Genomic DNA, 20,954 nt, shown 5'->3' on the forward strand with positions numbered 1-20,954 from the left:
TATAAATATAAAAAAATGCAATATTTCGGGACAAGATGGATTGACACAAATAAAGACACGTTGCAGAGGCAGAGTCATTTCCAAGCTATCCTACTCTTTATTTAATGCAAATTACAGTACCAGGTAACTAGTCTCTGAATCCAAGTCACACCAAGGACCAAAACGGACATATTTACAAGGAGAGGAGACATATAGCATACCTTCACAGAAAAAGAATATACTTAAAATAAAATAAAAATTTCAGTCACAAACAGAGGCATTCAAGTAATATTAATGTTATACAGGTTGTTTTTGTGTCTTTTTAAGCTTTAACCCAAGACAACTTTCCCCCAATACATGTATGTAATGCAACGTCTGTATTCAGCCCACAGTCCTTGAAACATTTTTTTTGCCTTTGTTATTTTTTTTCTTTTGGTAATTGTTTTGAACCTTTGTGTCTTTACATTTTTTACTCTAGTCACGAGAGGTGGTCACACCATTCGTGGGAATCAACACATCTATGAATGCATATCTTACAAGCAAGCTTTACATTGAGGGTGCAGGGATGAGGAACCGGCAGGTGCTACGTGACATCTCTACTGAGTACTGCGAGCTGGCCAACATACTCCTCACATTAAGAATTCTTATTATTATTATTATTGCCCCCGGGGTTGTCGCAGTTAAATCACAACACGCTCAAAGGTGGTTCACTGTGGTAGTGGAACGATTGTAATAACATACAGTGTGATTGGCACCGCAGGAACATGAGACCTATACTTCCTCCCCACAAATAAATCTTTGTGCCACTACTTCAACATGTTACATCGCCACTTAAAAATAAAACACCTACAAAGATGCTATCAACGCAGAGTGGTGTGTCTGCAAATGAAGAGGCGAGACTGCAGATAGACTTGACCAACCACCAGCATTTGCAGAGGAAGGGGTGTGGCCTGCCATGTATGTCATAAGGAAGGGGTGTGGTCTGAGACAGGAAGTGTATGGAAGCAAAGGCACTCCAAACTATAGATACACTATACATTACTAGGTATAATTACAATAATATAGCTGGCACCTACTGTACAGATAAGATTGAACTATATGGCTGGAGAAAACTCCTTGTCTACAGTATCCGACAAACAGGTCACTGTTGCCCTGATCTTTTAAATGTGGTTTAATTTATTTTTTATTTTATTTTTTTCATTGAACCCCTCGTCTTTGTTTTCACGCATTAACAGTTCTCAGGTCAGCATATGTACATAGCAGAACACACGCATAAACATTCACACACACGCTCACAAAACTATACAAAACAAAACTACAAGCCAGAATTTGGTGAGGAGCAACTGTGCTGCACTGTGTGTATATATATATATATATATATACACACACACACTTTTTTGTCGTTTTCGTATACTGTTATACTTTGTATTAAGACATTCAAAAAAAACATCTGAGCAGGTTTAAAGTATGCTGAGACGAAATAAAGAACACAAACATGATGGACAAATACCCAAGTAGTAGTAAAACAAAACAGCCGCTTCAGTTTAACAATGCAAATGAAGCACAGGCTTTACAAAAAAGGTCTGTGAGTCTAACCAGCACATGAAATTGAAACAATCCTGTGCACAAATCCGTACTATGGCATTTGCAAAATGAGTCGATACGAATGAAAAGTGAATCTGAATATTATGACACTGCCGCACAACCAACAATAAATAACAAGAGGAGAGGGAATCAGGAAAGTAAGGTATCTGTATTTCTATTGGGAAAACAACAGAAAATAGCAAAACGTTTGTTTAGAAAACTGCTCCAGTAGAGAATGTCCATGTTCTTAGTCATATACATACTGTATATTTTTCGTCTGCAGCAAGAACTGCTGACGCAATGAGAAAACTTTATGGATTCTAAATCTATAATGCTAGATATATCTATATATAACTATATATTTATATTTATTTTACATAATGCAAAGTAATATATAAACTGTGTATGTATATATCATACAAGAACACAGAGACAGGTTGAACATGTCTCGCCTGTGAAAAAAAATGTCTGCCCCACCCAGCCCAAAAAGTCCCCCTTTTGTTATAAAACAAAATAAAACAATTGCTTGAGAGCATTAAAAAACCTCTAAAATCTTTCGAATCTGTTTATGGAACATGCGGTTTTGTGTAGCATTGACCTTTATATCCCTTGTATTGTAAGAGTGCCTTGTGTTTAATAGATACAGTTAGGATAGCGTTTTAATAGCATTACCATTTCCTTTTGTATTCCGCATCTGTTTCATTCTATGCATATACATATATACACATTACATACGTATATATGTATATATGGTGTGCTCCTAACCAAATTCAAGCCATGCGCTGTAAGAGGCCCAGAACAGAGCAAACAGGATAAGGTAGAACGTGCGGAGAATGTGTGGAGAAAGTCCATGTGAGAGGGAAACTGGGAACCCTGGGAAGGAAGTGTCTGGATCTGGCTACCGGATTGCTTAGATAACAAGATTGTCCTCTGTGATTGAACAACGCTCCGGCTGGTCACAGACCAGGTTTTAAAGTTGAACCCTTCTCCCCAACTACCACCCCCCACCCCACCCCGATGCCCGTTTCCGCGCTGCTATCTCACTCTTTCCACAAATGATACACTGTGAATAAATTTGAACTCTTTCTGAACTTCATAAAAACACATAAATTGTTGTTGGCTCTTGCAGTCTGAATAAGAGTGGTGGTTACATGATTCGAACCCCCACCCGTTAGGCTGGTGAGCAGTGGGGTGGGCGTGACCTTGGAGGGAGGGTCAGGTCTGATTGGCTGGGCACTCAGGTTGAGCTGTTGGAGGCGGAGGCAGAGGCTGCAGTAGTGGTCTGACCACGATCTCCACTATTGGCATCTGGATGTAAAGAGGAAATTCATGAGTCTGCAATCTCTATTCAAGGTTATTATAGTCAATTATTAAAGATATTTGGAGGAATGCTTATAGAACTAGATCTTAAGTCCCATAGTAGGAAAAATTACTCCATGTTGGACACAAAAGAAGACAGTTTGAAGAATGTCGTACATTAAACAGTTCTGGGGCACTTTTGACTACCATTGTATTTTTTCCTACTATGGTAGTCAAAACTGTCTGGTTATATAAGCATTCTTCAAAATATCTTTCTCCGTGTTCATCAGAACAAATAAATGTATAAAGATTTGGAACAAGTCAAAGGTGAAGTATCCCTTTAATAAAATATAAATAATACAAAAATTCTAATTTATATAGCAATATAAATAATAAAATGACAAAAGCACATTTAAAAACAGCATGGAAATGTATACTAAAATGATTATGAAATATTTTGAAATTATAAAAGTGAATTCGAAATATGAATAAAACCATAATAAAACAGAAAACTAGAATGAGTCATTATAGTTTATTTATAAAACTACAATGCAAAACCCTCATGCAGGGGTTCTCAACTGGTGGGTCACAGACAGCAGGCAATAGTTTTAACTATGTTAAACTATGTTTGTTTTTAAGGATATTTTTGTTGATACATTGTACAAAATAGTATTTTTAGTTCAATGTAAAATCTTGGTCATGAAGCTTAACCAGTTGAAAAGCACTGATCCAAAACTCTTCAGCAGTACACATCACACTGAAATGCTAATACAAAATAGCATTTCATCACAGTCAGTTATATACAAGAAACTAAACCACAGGAAAAAAATAAAAAAACAAAGAATGACCTGAAGTGGCAGAGGCGTTGGTCGGAGTTGAGGCTCCTGCCTGGTTTCGTACATGAGCAGGAATTAAAATGGAGGCAAGGGATGGGTTACTGGACAACTCTGAAATTCAAAGACAACCAGAAAAAGGGTTTTGTCATCATCAGATAACGGATAATTCTCAACTTGCGTCTGATGATACGACAAACATCTAACCTTGAGTTGTGAAGTTGAACAGGGACGGTTTCTCACGCCCATTAGGAAGTTTGACATTTGGATCCCGCAGTTCATCAAAGAAGGAATGAGCGCAGGCCTCCAGCGGAGTCAGGCGAGCAGTGGGTGTGTACTCTAACAGCCTGGAGCACAAAGCGATGGCTTCAGGAGGCGTTCTTGGTCTGAACACCTAAAAATCAATGATAAGATGACACAAGTCAGCCACAAGCTATATGCGTAATATTACAAACAAATAACGCCATTTTGGCTTTGCTCATTAAAAAAAGCTTTTTTCTTAAATCAGTATCGGTAAACTAATAAGGGATGCAGGTTTTCACTGTGACAACATCCTCCGTTAAGGGTGAAATGTAAAAATTACGGTAAATATCACAAATTGTTTAGAATTCATTTTAGTTTTCTAGAAATGGGATAGTCTAATAAGTCCAATATTTTATCTCATTTATATTTAGATTCAATAGATTCCTCAATTTCGAGGCAAGTTATGATGTTTATCCGCAACTGTATACACTTGTATGTATCACACATTCCATTGTGCATGATAAACACCCAAGGAGCTCAGTCATGTGCCACACACAATGACCACCAGGGGTCATTGGAGAGACACGGATATTATTGGCTGTGGACTATTACATTTTCTTGTTTCTGTAAAATGCAGTCCAAATCATTTCTTTTTGTATTCTGCATCAGTTTCATTATATGCATATACATATATAAACATAAAATACTCTATTCCAGGTCCAAAAATGTTACATTGGTTACTCTTGTGTTTATTTGGTCAAACTGTCTTCCCACAGTAAAGAACAAAACTATGAACTGCATTGATAACACAATCAATTTGATGTACATGTTAAATTTAGTAGCATAATCGGCCATATAGACAAGACACCAAGATTACAACAACAACTGAGTGTAATGAAGTTGATGTTAAAATAAGACTATGACTATGTACACTATGTCTGGTGAGGTCATTCCATTCAAATGGACATGAGGATGTGACATCACTAGCTGATGGTGGCTCTGTTCCAAAACTTAGTGAGTTTCTTGCTGAGTACAGCCTACATAGGCAGCCAATCCATGTGTCATATAAAGCGCTCCCCATACGACACTCATCTTACAGTTTATTTTAACAGGGACTTAAGTTATACAGTATGCTAAGTGAATGAGTAATATTAAGCATATACACAAAACAGTTCAATTTAACAGTTTTTTTCAATTTCCCTCCTCTATTTTTGCTCTGCTGTGTGCAATGCATTCTGGTCTTTTCTGTAAACGGTCCAAAAGAATGTGTAAGATTTGGCTTCCTAAAAACAACTGCAGCAGCAGCATATGATGCCTTAAAATTCTGCCTGCATTAATCCTCACTAGGATTTCAGCACACACTACCCTAACTGAATTTCCCCTTCTTTATAAATGGAACGGGTAAGAACAAGAAAGTGAAAGAATAAGGGTAAAATGAGCACTAGATACTTGAACTCTGCAAGATACAGATGGGCGATATGGTTGGAACAGGGCCAGGATGATGAGTTGAGGTGAAGGTGGAAGATGACTGTGCTAGAAGTAATAAAACTCTTGACTTGTACCTGTTTACTCACCTTAGTCCATGGATGGGCCTTAATCTGCGGGAATTTGAACTCGGTGTAGTTTGGGTTCATTTCCCGAATCTGCTCTCGCGTGGGAGTGCCCAACACCTGTAAGAAGAAAACAAAAAAAACAGCTATTCACCATTCAATACATATATGTGACACTGGACCAAAAAAACAGTCTTTGGTAAGTAAATTGAAACATTTAAGTATGGATGCACCGATAGGATTTTTTGTGCCGATACCGATTTTAACAAACACTTATCGGCCGCTTCCGATATTGGTCAATTGCATACAGTAACACACAATTTAAGCTAGTTTTTCTGCATTCAATTCATTTTACTGAACATGACTTGGATCCATTTAACATTTTAAGAGAAGTGTAAATGTGCCTAAATGTAAGTTAAGTTAAAAATACGATAAGTCAACATGACAATTTTCAAAGGTGATTTTTGCTATCCAATATTTATTTTATTTAAAACTTTAACTCAAATTTGACTTAAACTTTAACATTTTTTTAATAAATTGAAATAAAGTCTGTGCTGTTGCTATTTACAGTAATTATTATGCTCAAAGAAAAACATTGGATATTCAGACATCCAACTCATTGCCTCCATGCAGTATATATAATAATAATAATTATTAAACTAGGGACCTATGAAATCCGTTAGATTTTTTTCCTAAATTATGTTTGATTTTTTTTTAGTGGTGGGCCGTTAACGGCGTTAACGTGCTTGCGTTAACGTGAGACTCTTATCGTGCGATAAAAAAAATGTCGCCGTTAATCTATTCTCAAAATTGTGTTGGTAGCTGGGTCTATACTACGCAAGCTATGATGACTTTCACCTTGATATTTTAGCGCGGATGTATACCTAGCTGAATTGCACTGTACCGGGCGAGAACGAGATTTTTATCTATCGCGTCTTTGCATTGATTTAACATGTAAATCACTCGCGCTTGACGCGCCATTCGCGTTTGGTCTGAACACAACATAACGTTACTGTGAAATTACCGCATCAAACGTGACGTGCTAACATGGATGCAGCTTTGAAGCCGCCGGGTTGCTTCAGGGAAAATGTATTTTTAAGAAGCTTCCCAATGGAAACATCGACAAGACTAAGGTTGTTTGCACCTTGTGCAATGCGGAATTGGTTTAAAAAAAAAACTTTCTCTCAACAGGTAGTGTTCTAGCTTTAGTTGAAACCAGTAAATTTGTATTGGCACCTAATGTATTATGGCTCCTGTATGACATATCGATTGTTGCTCCCTCACTCTTTGTAAATTGCTTTGGATAAAAGCGTCTGCTGAATGACTAAATGTAAATGTACTGTAGGAGCTCTTCCAGTCTCAAGTACCACCTAAACGCAAAGCATCCCTTAGCTAATGCGGAAGTAAACACAAGTACATCTTATTGAACATAATTTATTTTCATCACCAATTATCATAGTAGAACAGCTTTCTCAAGCAGTTTTATTTTGAGGACGGACTTTAATTTTGACGGCTTGCAGCAAAGTTTGACAGCAGCTTCTCTCAAATGAAAGGGTAATATGTGCCTGAGGTAAACACTGTTAGAGCAGCGCTGATTCAGTTTATGTGTCGCGTCCACTAGATGCTAAAAAGTCTGCGTCCCGTTCTCGTGATCTAGCAGATTAAACCTTTTGGAGTTATGCCCAAAACACTACAATGTTGTTATGGTTACAATGCAAAAAGCTAATGGTTCACAATGGTATTTTAATGGAAACCATTCATTTCTTTGATGGTTTCTTTTTATATCATTGGCAGAGTTGATACATTTATAATCTGATCATATGAAATAAATCTGTCATATACAGGTATTTTTTGCTTCGTTATATATATATATATCTAACATGTTTTAGTCATTATTTTATTTATCCTCAATGTGCAGTATGGGGGAGGTGCCAGTTCTTTAAATGGGTTTACAGGGGGGCGCAACCATGAAAAGGTTGAGAACCATTGTCCTATCCTAATAAACCATACATCATTAGAAAAGTGTAATAATCAAGTTATAGATCATGTATAATCTCAATTTCAAGAAAATTAACGATAAGACTGTCCTTGGTCACATATACATAAGTAACATACAGTTGCTGCATATATACATAAGATACATACATAGTTATTTTATATAAAAAAATGTTTAAAAACTATATAGTCACCATTAAAGTTATCTTTCTTGGTGTCAACCAGTCCTTAAAAGTCTACAGGGCTGACACTGTACATAGTTGAAGAAATGCAATCATGTACAGAACTAACCCTCTCCCATTAACTGCTCCTGGCACAGTTATGTTGTGCTAAAGCACACACAAACGTCTAGATGAAGTGAGACAGGAGTGCCGTATAGTGTCACCAGTACCTTGATGATTTCCACCAGCTGATCCACTCCGCTGTCGCCGGGGAAAATTGGTTGCCCTAGCAACAGTTCCGCCAGCACGCAGCCAGCTGACCACACGTCTGCAGTGAAAGGGGGTCAGAGAGATGTGAGAATTAGGGGGTGAGCGGCTACAAATCAGGGAATTCTTATTAGTCAGAGGTCAACGACTCAAACACAATCTAAACACAATCTTGTCTTGTCCTTGCTAGATAACCAGTGACACGTGAAACAATGCTCAAGGTGACTGATGACCCATATGAAATAGTATAATATTATGTGAAACATACGTAAAATTCAAGGAATTCAAAGCTGAAGTGTGCATTATCTAAACAAACAAACAAAAGTTTCCATTACTTCTCCATCTTATTGCATTGTCTTTGCATAGAGCACTGTGTTAGCAGCAAGGTCATAGGTTTGATTCCAAAAGGACAAACTGATTAAAAAACTTTGGATAAAAGTGTCTAAGAGGTGAACAAATGTAAAGTTGAACGCTGCTGTGTTGCACTGGTTGGGACGCTTAAACACATAGATCAATGAAGTGAAAACTTTATAGTATTTCCTCATTTCTGGGGAATTCAATGACAGATTGCTTGCTTATACTGTAGTGTCTCTGTCTACTAGACTGAGATAAAAGAAATGAATACTCACAAATGTTCACAATATTAACTCAGCAGAAGTAGTAGTGATTCATTAAAGCAGATTTATTTGCACGGGCTATAAGAGTAAAGAGAACATACCTATGCTGGAGGTGTAGTCGGTTGCTCCAAAGATTAGCTCAGGGGCTCTGTAGTACCGTGAGCAAATGTAAGAAACATTGGGCTCACCACGCACCAACTGCTTAGCACTGCGTACAAGAGAACACATTGTTACAGGAGTCTCTGATCATACTTATTAACATCTGAGAGCACATTAACATGCAGGGTGACAAAAAGTTTGATCCACCAATCAGTCCCCACAGGAATTGCGGATATTTTTTTTGATTCCTGCAGCCAAAAATGGTTAGTTTGACAACGTCTTTATTCAAATTTTGCTGTAAAAAATTGCGGGTGCTTTTTACCTAAAGTTGAAAATACTACTTGAATTGGCAAATATCCTGTGAAAATATTATTTATGCATTTCCTATGATTAAAAGGTATGCAGCAGATTCATAATGAAGGTCTGGAAACCTTGGCCGCTTTAAGTTTAAGGCCTGCCCAAGAGCCCATTTTGACTGACAGGTCAAGCAATCAATCACGTTACGTTTCATGCCGCTTTATGTTTATGGTTATGGAAATGTCTCTGCGATAACGTTTGAGAGCATATACCATGAACCTCTCATACTTTTAAGAAATCAGCGTTTAGGTGATAGTGATGAATGTTAATTCACCTCGAAATAAACATGACAGCTTTCATGAAACATGACAGTTTCCAGGTGTGTTGTTGAAGAACATGACACGCACATCGGTGAGGCTGACTTGACTCAAAGCCACTAGCCTGGAACCTTTAGCCAAAAAAGCCTAACGGCTAATGCTAACGACTTCCGCATAACGAATGAAAGTTGACCAGGGGCTAGTTTTTTTTAAATAGATGGCAATGGATGTTGTTAGCAAAATAGTGTTGCAGACCCTTCTATAGTATCTCTGCTTGAATTTTGGAGCAGGTTTGGAAGGAATGCTAAATTATGCGGAAAATCTGCGACAATGTCTAAATTTAGCAAGTTATCGCAAATTTTGCAGTTTGTTTATGCGTTAAATTCTGCGATTGCAAAATCCTGCATGGACTGCACTGATGGCTTTTATTCTGCTTTCAAACTTAAGGCAGTTTCTGTGTCTAGCTGCTTCTTAAAATATTTCAGACCACGAATATCCTAAAGCAAATTTAACGTAAACAGCTGAAGTCAGCACAAAGACGTCATAGAGCACAGTGAGACCATCTGGAGTCCTCTGGTGAGGTGTAATATGGGATTTTCAGGTTAAATGCAGAAAAGTGATGCTTATGCTGCACAGATCCAATAAGACCTCAAACAGGTTTTCCAAAATCGATTGTATCCTATGTGAAAGCTATACAGAGATTACCAACTGACCTGCCAAAGTCACAAAGTTTAAGCACGGCCGTCTCTGGGTCCAGCAAAAGGTTCTGGGGTTTTATGTCACGATGACAGATCCCGAAGGAATGGATGTAGGCCAGACTCCTGAAGAGCTGGTACATGTACAACTGCAATGACAGGAAAAAAACATTTACTATTAGTTTAGAAAAAAGCAACAAGCTAGGGTCTTCTAAAGCATGATGCAATTTTTAGTTGCAGTTAATCTATTTTAAAATGAACTAACACATTTATACAATGTCCCATCACGGGGTGTGTTTTTATATGCTTTATACACTTTGTGGTCACCCAGTCAAAACTGTTATAATATTTACAACATATTATACATTACACAGTATAGACTGTTCAGCAGCAACAACATAAACAAACTTAACTTCAGGTAGACCTCAGCAAAGAATCAATAAGTGTTGAGTCGTTTTAAATGTAATACTATTAATATACTATAAAATATTAGTATGAATTAATATAAATTAAATATAAATAAATTGTTATGTCGCAACTTAACACAGCCTGTCACCGAAGTTAACATTGGGCCAGCGCATGCCTCTAAAAAAAACATTTGTAAAAATAATACATAACATATTATTATAACAGAATATTAAATCATTCACCGTCTAAGTGATCAATCTCCACAACAAATGTAATCTACAGCTTGCCAAGTGTTTGTTCCTAGTGATTCATGTCACATCCTGCCATAGCAGGAAGGATATAGCTCAGCACAGACACAAAGGATTCATGATGTCATCACAGCGTCAAGATCCCGGTGACGCAAAACAGCACTTAACGCCAACACACACTTATTCTTGAGCCGTAGGAGTAGGGGTGGGCGATATAGGAAAAAATTAAAATACCGATTTTTTTCTAGATACATCACGATTCACGATTTTATCCCGCTTCTTTTTCAAGTTGGTTTTAAGATTATTTTGCTAATTACAGAGCTACAATACAGCCAAACTAATGTCCCCATATAAAAATATACTCTTTACCATTTATATTTTCAAGAATATTTTAATCAAGTTAATATTTAATGCAAACGCAAGACCATAAATCAGCTGTTGTAGCAAAAAACATTACATTTTGAATTTTGTTTTGCATCTTGTTGTGGCACTCGGAGTAAAGCTGTGGAATAGCCGTGAAAAAAAAATATTTACGGCTGGGTATTTTGTAACGTGGATCTACGACTTTGAGCAGTCTTTTAAAGCCCGCATTTTCCACAGTCTTCATGGGAATCATGTCTTTGGCCAGGTAAAATGTCACCGCACTGTCGGCATACTCTTTCGGGTCCTTTCTTTTGAGGTGGTTTGTTGTGATGCCATCCCACGTGCGAATCTTATCATTGCAACATTTGAAAATAACTGTTGTTTGGGCCATGTCAGTTGGGGAAAACCCAAACCATTTCAATATTAATGATGTAGAATTTTTTAGGGACCAACTCCTCCGTGTTTCCCTAAAAAGACTGACCGCGTCGCTTAATCTCACTGAATTCGCAAGCAATGTATACAAGCTTGTTAACAAGGCGCCATCTATCGCAAGGATGTTGACGAATTCAATAGAAGAGCAAGAGCAATTTTCAATGTGAGCTGGCAGCTAGCAGCGACATGGCGCGTCTTGGCCATTGAGGGTTTCGAGGAGAGTTGAAATCAGGTCAACTTTATGGTAATGAGCTATGACGCAGTTCGGTGGCAACCAATCGCAACGAAGAAGTCCATCGCTTGAGAGGATTCTGGAGAACAAAGCCCTGTAAACTTTGGTCTACGTCAGAGCATCCACAAATCTTTCTACAGTGTTGTTGGCAGGGCGACCAAAGCGATTTTTGACACTCTCGACGGCGGCGGTGTGAGCGTACAGTTAGTGTACAAATTATGGATGTTAGAGAATAATATACACACAAACCTACCTTCACATAAACCATAGGAAGGGTCTGCTTAGCACGGCTGTAGTGTCTTGCCACTCTATACACAGTCTCAGGGACATAGTCCAGAACCAGGTTCAGATACACCTCATCTTTCTGTGCAGAGAGAACAAGAAAGAAAACGTTATGGGTTACTGTATGAGAATATACACACAAACAATAATTGCGTAATATTACAGCACACACATAGTAAAGTTAAACAAAAATGTAAAACACATTACATATGATAAAAGATAATAGCTCTGAGTCAAACTCTACACTAAAAACGGTCTATATGCTTCCAAATATATCAGTGACTTCATCGCTGAACAGCTAGTAGGTGGACCGTTAAAATAAGCTGCTTTGGTAATGGCACAAAAACAGCCAATCCTCTGGCAGGATGTCGTTGAGGACATTGAATGCTATGCATTGTGTAGAATTCTGCCTGAAAGCAAAAGATGATTATACCCACCATCTTTACATAACATACATGTTCAGACATTGAGCTCATATCCTCCTGAGGAACTAAAAAAAAAACTGAAGAGAATGGCCTACATGGCTACCCTGAGCCCTCTGATGTCACATCCTGTCTTTTATGCCATTCTTCCTTTCTCCGCAAGCTCCTTGCGTTCAGTTAGAAATGCCAAGAATGAGAACTATATTACTATCTACACCAATTTGTGATTTATTACTCTATCTCTCTCTCTATTTTACCCCGGGTGATTGATAAGTCCTCTCTCATAACAGATGTTTGATTTCTAAAAAAAAGATAGAGGGGAAAAAATAAACTCAAACCAGCCTCCGACTGTGCTGTGCTGCTTAAAATAGTCTCAACGATGACTCACTCTCCGCCCTCGCTACAGCAACACTTCCTCACTTACAGCTGATCGGTAAAGCTTTGACACGATTGGCTCCGTGAGACATTCCCATTGGATTACAAAGCCCAGTGATTGGCTCCTGCTCTGTATGCGCATGACACTCTAAGCATCTGATTGGGTGATCTGTGGCTCACTTCATCTCCCACAGAGCATGAGCCACAGGTAGCAACTCATCCTTCCCCAGGCCCTGCTTTTCAAGTCGTTTACATAAACAGCTCCTGTTCAAGCCAAACTCATGGAGAGGCGATTCTGTATGAGCCAACCTGAGTGTGTAAAATGCAAAACAATTTCTAATTCAAGGTATATTAATCAATATATTAAAGAAAACGCCATAAAAATTACTATTTTATGTGTCTTTTGAATGAGTTAACAAACAACATGAGTACTCTTAAGATCACACTTAAGATCAAACTCATACAAGCCTGCAAAATGTGCTGTCTATACCCCAAGTACAACATCTTACACATCAAATTTTGGTAAAGTGCATAGAATCATCATGAAATAATAATGAATGTTGTGTAAATAATATGAATATTGTGAAATGGTTCTACCGAGAATTTGTGAAATTGTAACGAAACCGTGGGCATCTCTCATTCTCCCAGAGAGAGAGAGAGAGAGAGAGAGAGAGAGAGAGAGAGAGAGAGAGAGAGAGAGAGAGAGAGTGATGGGTAATGATTGGTGCTTGTCAAGACCCAGCAATCTCAAGTACCCGTCTCTGAGGACTCTACTGTAACACCATCTCCTACATCATTCATAAATAGACTCTTTTAACACGCAGAAGTTCTGTCTGCTTCTGCTGAACTCATAGTCTTTGCTCAAGTCAGCTGCCACCATGCTAACACACCAGAGACCACACACACACACATTTATCTGTCGCTCAGTCCCAAAAAACTATTCAGCTGCCCATGTAGTATTTTAAAGCTTTACTCTGAATAATAACCACAAAGGTTATCTGATGTATACTGCTGTGGAGTTTTCTGATTTTAAAATGTTTTATTCATAGGCATGTGTCTAGGCAAAAGGATCTGTAAAATGATTTCATTTTATGTGACAACCTCGATTTTTATCACAGTTTTCATGTGTCTTGTTACGGTCTCAGTCTTACACATTTCTGCTGGATGACTTTATGAACCTCCTGATGTTTGATTTTGTTGAAATTTAACAGACACTGGACTGGAGTGGCCACAATACGTCCAGATGCTGATTAAATACAAATTTGGAATGTAGCTGTATATGACCCAAATATAAAATATTCACTGCATTAGGACACAAAAACAAAATATAAAAAATGCATCTTGGTGACAGGTTAAGTACAAAAAGGAAAGATCTATATAAGCAAGTAATAAAACAGCTAAATAATATAGTAAAATATAAACAGTCATATCCGGTTAACGTTTCTAATTCAACCACCCCTGCTTAAAGTGACACATTATACAACGGTCAGTGCAGGTCCTTGATTCTGATCAGTTGAGTCGAGTTCAAAGCCGCTATAAAATACCCCGATTTAAAACTGCTGGCAACATTACATAGCCTGAATATCACTTTATAAATATCAGTCCGCTCCATGTCGTGCCCCACGCCCTTAGCTGTTATACAATGCTCTGTAACCCACTCTCTCTTGGGGCTTATTGCTTTATTTTAGTTACTGCCATCATGTGCTGCTACTTTTCATCTCAGGCCTGAGACTAAGAATCAAGTACAAATTTCACAATTTCTAATGATTCCACTTAGCAGAAGGCAAGCTGTTCAGAGAGTGAGCAGACAACATCCAGACCTGACGCCAATTCATCTATGTAAAACAGTCTCTTTTCTAGCCTGATTGTAATCACTTTCTCGTTCTCCACGCCATCCCGCTTTCTCAATCTCTCACCTTATCTCTCTGTAAGATGCTATGGGCTCTGATTTCATGGTGCTTTACACCATGACTTGCAACTAAAATTACAGTATGGAGAAGCTGAAAAGACCTGGTGTACTGGTATAGACAGCTAGGCAGTTTGATGGTCTTTTGCCATGTGGTGGTAAAATGTGTCAGTCTGTTGTGCTGTATTTTTTATATCACTGTATGGCATCATTCAGACATAAAGCAAAAAACACAGTTTATAGGCAGCAAACGGTCAAAGCTTTGTTATAGAGGCTGTTTAGTTTGATGCATTGCATGTTTGGTGTAGATACAATATACCGCAACTGTAAGTCAATAGATGATTCAAGACCATGTGCGGTAACATGCATGTATATCAGATATAGGGAACCAAAATAGGGTATAATGTAAAACTATGTAATATTTTTTAATAATAATAAGTATTAATTTTTATAATTTTACTAGCACATTTACTTCAGATTACTAAAGTTAATAATATACTTAGTGGTCGAATTATTTAAAAAAATCAACGGGATGGTGTGGTAAAATGTGGGTGTTATAACTTGTTCAAGTTAACCAGACTTTTGTTTTGACGTTTTTTATTTTGAACAATACATTTGTCAGATTCCGTTAGATTCCGCATTATACAGCTAAAATGAATGTGAAACTTTACTAATGGCAGATTGATTCAATAGTTATGGGCTGCAACAGCAATGTTCATTTCGTTGATGAATCATTTTCATCACAGGTTTTGTCAATGACATGCTTTTACTGAAAAAAAAAAACAAGGCAGAACGAAATCTAAACTTAGACGACAAAAACTATTAGAAAATCAGTGCAGACATCCAAGATGGATGAAACTCACATTTAATTTGAAGGAAGATGTAACAAGGCAGGACGAGATCCGTGAGGCAACGAGGCGGGGCCGGTGGCGTAAGTGATAGTGGGAATCAGCTGTGCGCACACTGGTCCAGCATATCTCACAGAGGAGATCGGGAGCATAAGAGGACAAGCGAAAGGACTGCGGACGAGAGAGGACCGGGCCCGGACATGTGTTAAATTTGTATTAATGTTCTTGTGGCCGCCAGTACTAATGCTGTACTATAATATTTTGGTCATACCTTCTACCTCTAGTGTGTGGGAGTGTATCTGTATGAGAGAATGACAGAGAATCAGAAAGACAAAATATTGACAGAGCAGGAGTGTCTTACACCTGAAATGCTCATTATGACTGCGTATTCAAACTGGAGAGTAGCCCCTGAGAGCAAGACACCTGACATCTTCAGACCTCTGGGGGAATGGAGGCTTGTTTAATGAGAAGCTATCGATTTCTACTCAAACACACACAGTGTCCTCAGCTGTGTCACATGTACAGTATGCAGGGCTCAGGATGTTATTGTGTGTGTGAGGATAGAGAACGCATTGCCTTCGTGCTATGGAGCCAGCAGCACAGGCACGTCCCTTATATGTTCAGCTCAGCTCAGTTAAAGTTGCAATGTTTCATTTCAATACCACTAGTAGTAAACAGAATTGTAAAAATAACTTTATGTTGCTTTACTTGTCCATCCATAAGCTTGTTGCTATGTTATAATAGAGCTGTGTGGCGTTTATAGGATGTTCTGAACTGCTAGGCTTTTTTTTCTCTTCCCTTCTGTCCTCTGGTTTTCTAAAATGTTTGACGATTTTATAGACCTTTTCTAAATGCACTCCCTGTTAACCTTCACCCTGGTGCTCTAGGTTAAAGAGGGTTGGGGGTACATGTGGGTGTGTAAACGGATATCAGCAACTGACATTTCGAAAGCGTGTGTCACTGAGAAAAATTAAAAACACTGATCCGGCATTTCTGCAAAGTCATGTTGTGTGGGCGAGAAATTGAAAGGGTCTGTGTGCAAGATGTGCAAGATAGCAGAGACCAAAAGCCAGAGAAACACAGAAATAAAGCCAGCAAGTGAAAGTGTGGTTGGTGAACAAGCAATACTGCTGCGAAGTTGAAAGCATGTACCTGTATATGTGTGTCACAGTCAATACAGCATAATAGGGCAATTATTAACAGAATATATATATATATATATATACAGTGGCAAGAAAAAGTATGTGAACCTTTAGGAATTTCCTGGTTTTCTGAATAAATGTGTCATACAATGTGATCTGATCTTTATCAGATTAAGGGTATTGACAAATAAATTGTGTCTAAAATAATAATGCCACATTTTTAATCTTTCATGTCTTTCTTGAGAACAACCAAAAAAACGTACAATATGTAAAACACTGAACAAGCAGGGTATCCACGGCAGGACAACACGAAGGAAGCCACTGCTTACTAAAAAGAACATTGCTGCATGCCTGAAGTTTGCAAAAGAGCACATTGACACTCCACAGCGGTATTGGCAAAATGTTTTATGGACTGATGAAACTCAGAGAGCACTATTTGGAAGAAACACACAGCACTACATCTGGCGTAGTAAGGGCACGGCATATCATAATGAAAACATCCTCCCAACTGTGAAGTATGGTGGAGGAAACATCATGATTTAGGGCTGCTTTGCTGCATCAGGACCTGGCCAGCTTGGAATCATTGAGGGAAAGTGAATTCCCAAGTATATCAGACAATTCTTCAGGATAATGTGAGAATGTCTGAACGTCAGCTGAAACTGTGTAGAAGCTGGGTGATGCAACAGGACAACGACCCAAAACACCGGAGCAAGTCCACAACAGAATGGCTTCAGAAATACCAAAAGCCGCCATTTGGAGTGGCCAAGTCAGAGCCCAGACCTCAATCCAATAGAGATGCTATGGATTGACTTGAGGAGGGCCATACACATGAGACGTCCAAAGAATATGACAGAGCTAAAACAGTTCTGCCAGGAAAAAAGGGGTAAAATTCCTCCTCAGAGATGTGCATGTCTGATCTACAGCTACACGAAGCGCCTGGTTGAGGTTATTGCTGCCAAGGGGGGGTCAACCAGTTACTAATTCTAAGGGTTCACTTACTTTTTCCACTGCCATTTTGAATGTTGAATGAGTGTGTTCATGAAAGACTTGAAAGATCATAATTTTTTTGTGTTATTATTTTTAATTTTTGCCAATACCCTTGACTAAAATGAAGATCAGATCACATTTATGACAAATTTATTCAGAAAACAATATTTCTTTGCATACTTTTTCTTGCCACTGTATATATAGAAACAGTATATGTATATATTTCTGTGACATTTTGAACTGATTCACAGAAATACATTTCACAACCCTAACACATTTAATTCAAAAGTTTATTAAGTTTTTGAGTTTTGTGACAACGAATGTCTTTAAAACTAGTCTGACGAGTCCCTAGGAAACTTCAAACACATTACAATGAATGTGATAGCCAGTATGGTGCTCAAAAATGTGCAGAGTAAAAAAATAAAACTTTGTTATGACATAAGATACAAAATGAACTGATAGAACAGAAAGACTTGCCTTATCTCCACTGGAATAGAAGAAGTAACGCAGACGCACAATGTTGCAGTGGTCTAATTTCCTCATGATCTGCAGCTCACGATTCTGCAAGAGAAAATAATACATTTTACCTAGACATTCAGAGCCCAAATACTACTGTATATTTAAAATGGACCAATGTGTAAAAATTGCATCCATATGGAACAAAAATATGTGGCATTACTTTACAGTAAGCTCGTATTTGTGACCAAGTTTGTGGAAACCAAACGTCTCAAAATCTAATTCTGAGTCTTACTTTAAAGTCTTACTTTAAAATCTGTGCTTTAATGTAGGGATGCTCCGATCCGATATTTGTATCGGAAATCAGCGTCGATACTGAATAAAATTCTAGATCGGGTATCGGTGAAAAAATTGCACCGATACCCGATCTAGCTTACATAAAATTTCTGCTAGGCGATGTAAAAGTTCCTGGAGACACCGGCGCTTAAACTCTCTCGTGGCTGTGCTTTGCGAAGCGTGTGACATCATACGCTAGCAACGTGCTCTGTACGTAGTGCACGTGAACAAGCGAACATAGCTTACATTGAGCAGCGAACAGCATGGAGCGACAAAAAATATCTGCCATTTAGATTTACTTTAGAACAGCTACGCCAACAAGTTACACCGCTGTTTGCAATACATGCGAAGTAAATGTTCCGAGGGGTTGTGATAAAGCTGTTCATTATAATGTTACTAATTTAAGCACGCCGAGTTCAATAAGCTGAAGAAACTAAAACGAGACGGTACGAAGCAGCTAACTTTGGAGGAGACAACGAAAATAATTCAGAAATCTCCATCTGGTAGTGTGAAAGCAGCGAAAATCATTGAAAGCATTTTGAATTTCATGGTAATGGATTTGCAACCGCTATCCGTCGTTGCGAACAATGTCTTCAGACTCCTTATAAACCACCTGGAGCCGCGGTACGACATTGTGAAGCGTAACTGAGACCTGAACTGTACCAAAAAGTCTGCAAACATGTATACGAAAAAAATAAAGATGTTTATTCGGTGAGTTTTGTGGATAATTTGACTTTGAATTTCTATTTGCACCGACTAAACTATTATATCTTTTTCCGTTTATTTTTACATGTGCAGCACAAGCTAGGGAAGCTAGTGTTTTGTTTATCTTTCGGTGTTGGATGTTAAATTTGATTTCCACTAAACTTTAGCTTAGTTTAGTGGACTTTGCTTTAATGACTAAAGCATTAAAAAGAGCTGATTCCTGTTTGAATATCTAAAGCAGTGAAGCTATTGCTTTTTTGCTCAATTTCAGCTGCTTTATTGTTTATTGTGCATTGATTTTTTAAATTATATTTGCACATAACAGTTATTAAGAGATTTTGTTTCCATTTATTAATACTTGTCTATCAAGCTAGTGAAGCTGTTGTTTTATTCAGCTGCTTAATTTGCACTTTAATTTTGAATTTCAAGTTTAAGATAGTGAACATTTTGTTTTATTTTGCTGGTTTAATAAATAATTCACAAAATTTGTGAATCATTTGTTTGTTATTTTGTTTTACGGGGTCAGGAAATTAATGTTAAGTCGAGCTTGATGTCTTGCACAGCAATGCACACAGTTTATTAAGTAATTGTGCACTTTAAAAATGTTACCTTAGTATCGGATCGGTACTCGGTATCGGCCAATACTGAATCTCAGGTATCGGAATCGGTATCGGAAGCAAAAAAGGTGGATCGGAGCATCCCTACTTTAATGTATAATTCTCACATTTGTAATACTTTGGTTAATAATATTATTTATTTGCATGATTTAAATAAGCTGTTTCATGTCTATCCTTGAATCACTTAACTAATCAAGGTTGATGTAGGATACAGAAAGTAATTAGTAATGAGTAACTAAATACTTTTGGACAGAGTAATTTGGACAGTAATCTAATTACACTATTGAATATGTAATGAGTAACTAGAAATTAATTACTTTTTCAGAGTAACTTACCCAACACTGTTCTGGTATCACAAGCAAAAATTACATCTACAATTACATAATAACTGAAGATGTTGTGTGAGCACATTACTCGCTGTCAACTCTTTACATGCACAGTTATGTCAATCAAAATGACTGCCTGTCACTTTAAGCTTTAATTATGACTTCTTTCTGAAAACAGTGTTAAAGGGATATTTCAAAGGCCGGAAAAACAAGCCTCTGGTTCACGTGCAGCCAAGGGATACCGGAAGCTAGACATTAACGCTAATAGTGCTGTCAATTTGGATACTTCTCTTAAACAAACACATCCATTTGCTTCAGAAGACCTTTGTTAAGACCGAATAGATGTGCGGAGCAGTTCTGTGATCAATGGATGCACTTTTTGGAGCTTCAAAAAATCGCCCCCCATTCACCCCAATTCTACCCCTTGGAAGAAAAATAACACATGGTATTATAACTCGGACTGCATTATTCTTCAAGAAGAAAGTCATATTCAGACTAAATTTTGTTTTGCCTCTGAAATATCGCTTGAAGTCTTTTGTGACAGTTTAATTAATCTGGCTTTGTGGCTTCCTGTTTTATTCATGGGGTTTGGTGGATTCACAGGTAACAGGTCTGACATTTCTCTAATATAATTTAGCTAACAGACCTCGCCTTCATATTTCTCTATACTTACTATTAGAAAAGCAAAAAAAAATTGTTTTCGAGGCCGAGAACACAATCAATTCATGGGAAATTATAGATTTTTTTTTAAAGTAACTGTTACATCACACGCATTTGCGCAAGGGAAATAATTAAATGCTTATTTTAGTCTTCTGCTGACCAAACATGTGTCACATACAAACCAACTCATATGCTAAACATACTGTGGGCCCTATCTTGCACCCAGCGCAATTGACTTTGTACACCGACGCATGTGTCATTCGTATTTTGCAC

At 37.8% G+C, this 20,954-nt stretch overlaps 1 protein-coding gene across 2 annotated transcripts in view; it reads right to left on the reverse strand.

The window, feature by feature from the left end:
• Nucleotides 1-74: 74 nt before the first annotated feature.
• gsk3ba (glycogen synthase kinase 3 beta, genome duplicate a) overlaps nucleotides 75-20,954 on the reverse strand; it is a 59,670-nt gene continuing 38,790 nt past the window's right edge. The window contains exons 3-11 of one of the 2 annotated variants that reach the window (XM_056755471.1): nucleotides 18,059-18,142; nucleotides 11,873-11,983; nucleotides 9,955-10,085; nucleotides 8,630-8,736; nucleotides 7,875-7,972; nucleotides 5,501-5,608; nucleotides 3,903-4,089; nucleotides 3,711-3,809; nucleotides 75-2,871 (exon numbers count right to left, since the gene is read on the reverse strand). In XM_056755471.1, the coding sequence (XP_056611449.1) occupies nucleotides 2,801-2,871; nucleotides 3,711-3,809; nucleotides 3,903-4,089; nucleotides 5,501-5,608; nucleotides 7,875-7,972; nucleotides 8,630-8,736; nucleotides 9,955-10,085; nucleotides 11,873-11,983; nucleotides 18,059-18,142 (996 nt within the window). In that variant the 3' untranslated portion in view covers nucleotides 75-2,800. The remainder of the gene's footprint in view (nucleotides 2,872-3,710; nucleotides 3,810-3,902; nucleotides 4,090-5,500; nucleotides 5,609-7,874; nucleotides 7,973-8,629; nucleotides 8,737-9,954; nucleotides 10,086-11,872; nucleotides 11,984-18,058; nucleotides 18,143-20,954) is intronic. The other variant, XM_056755472.1, reaches the window with a different exon arrangement.

The sequence above is a fragment of the Triplophysa dalaica genome, chromosome 8 (assembly GCF_015846415.1).
Source record: "Triplophysa dalaica isolate WHDGS20190420 chromosome 8, ASM1584641v1, whole genome shotgun sequence".
Lineage (NCBI taxonomy): Eukaryota > Metazoa > Chordata > Actinopteri > Cypriniformes > Nemacheilidae > Triplophysa > Triplophysa dalaica.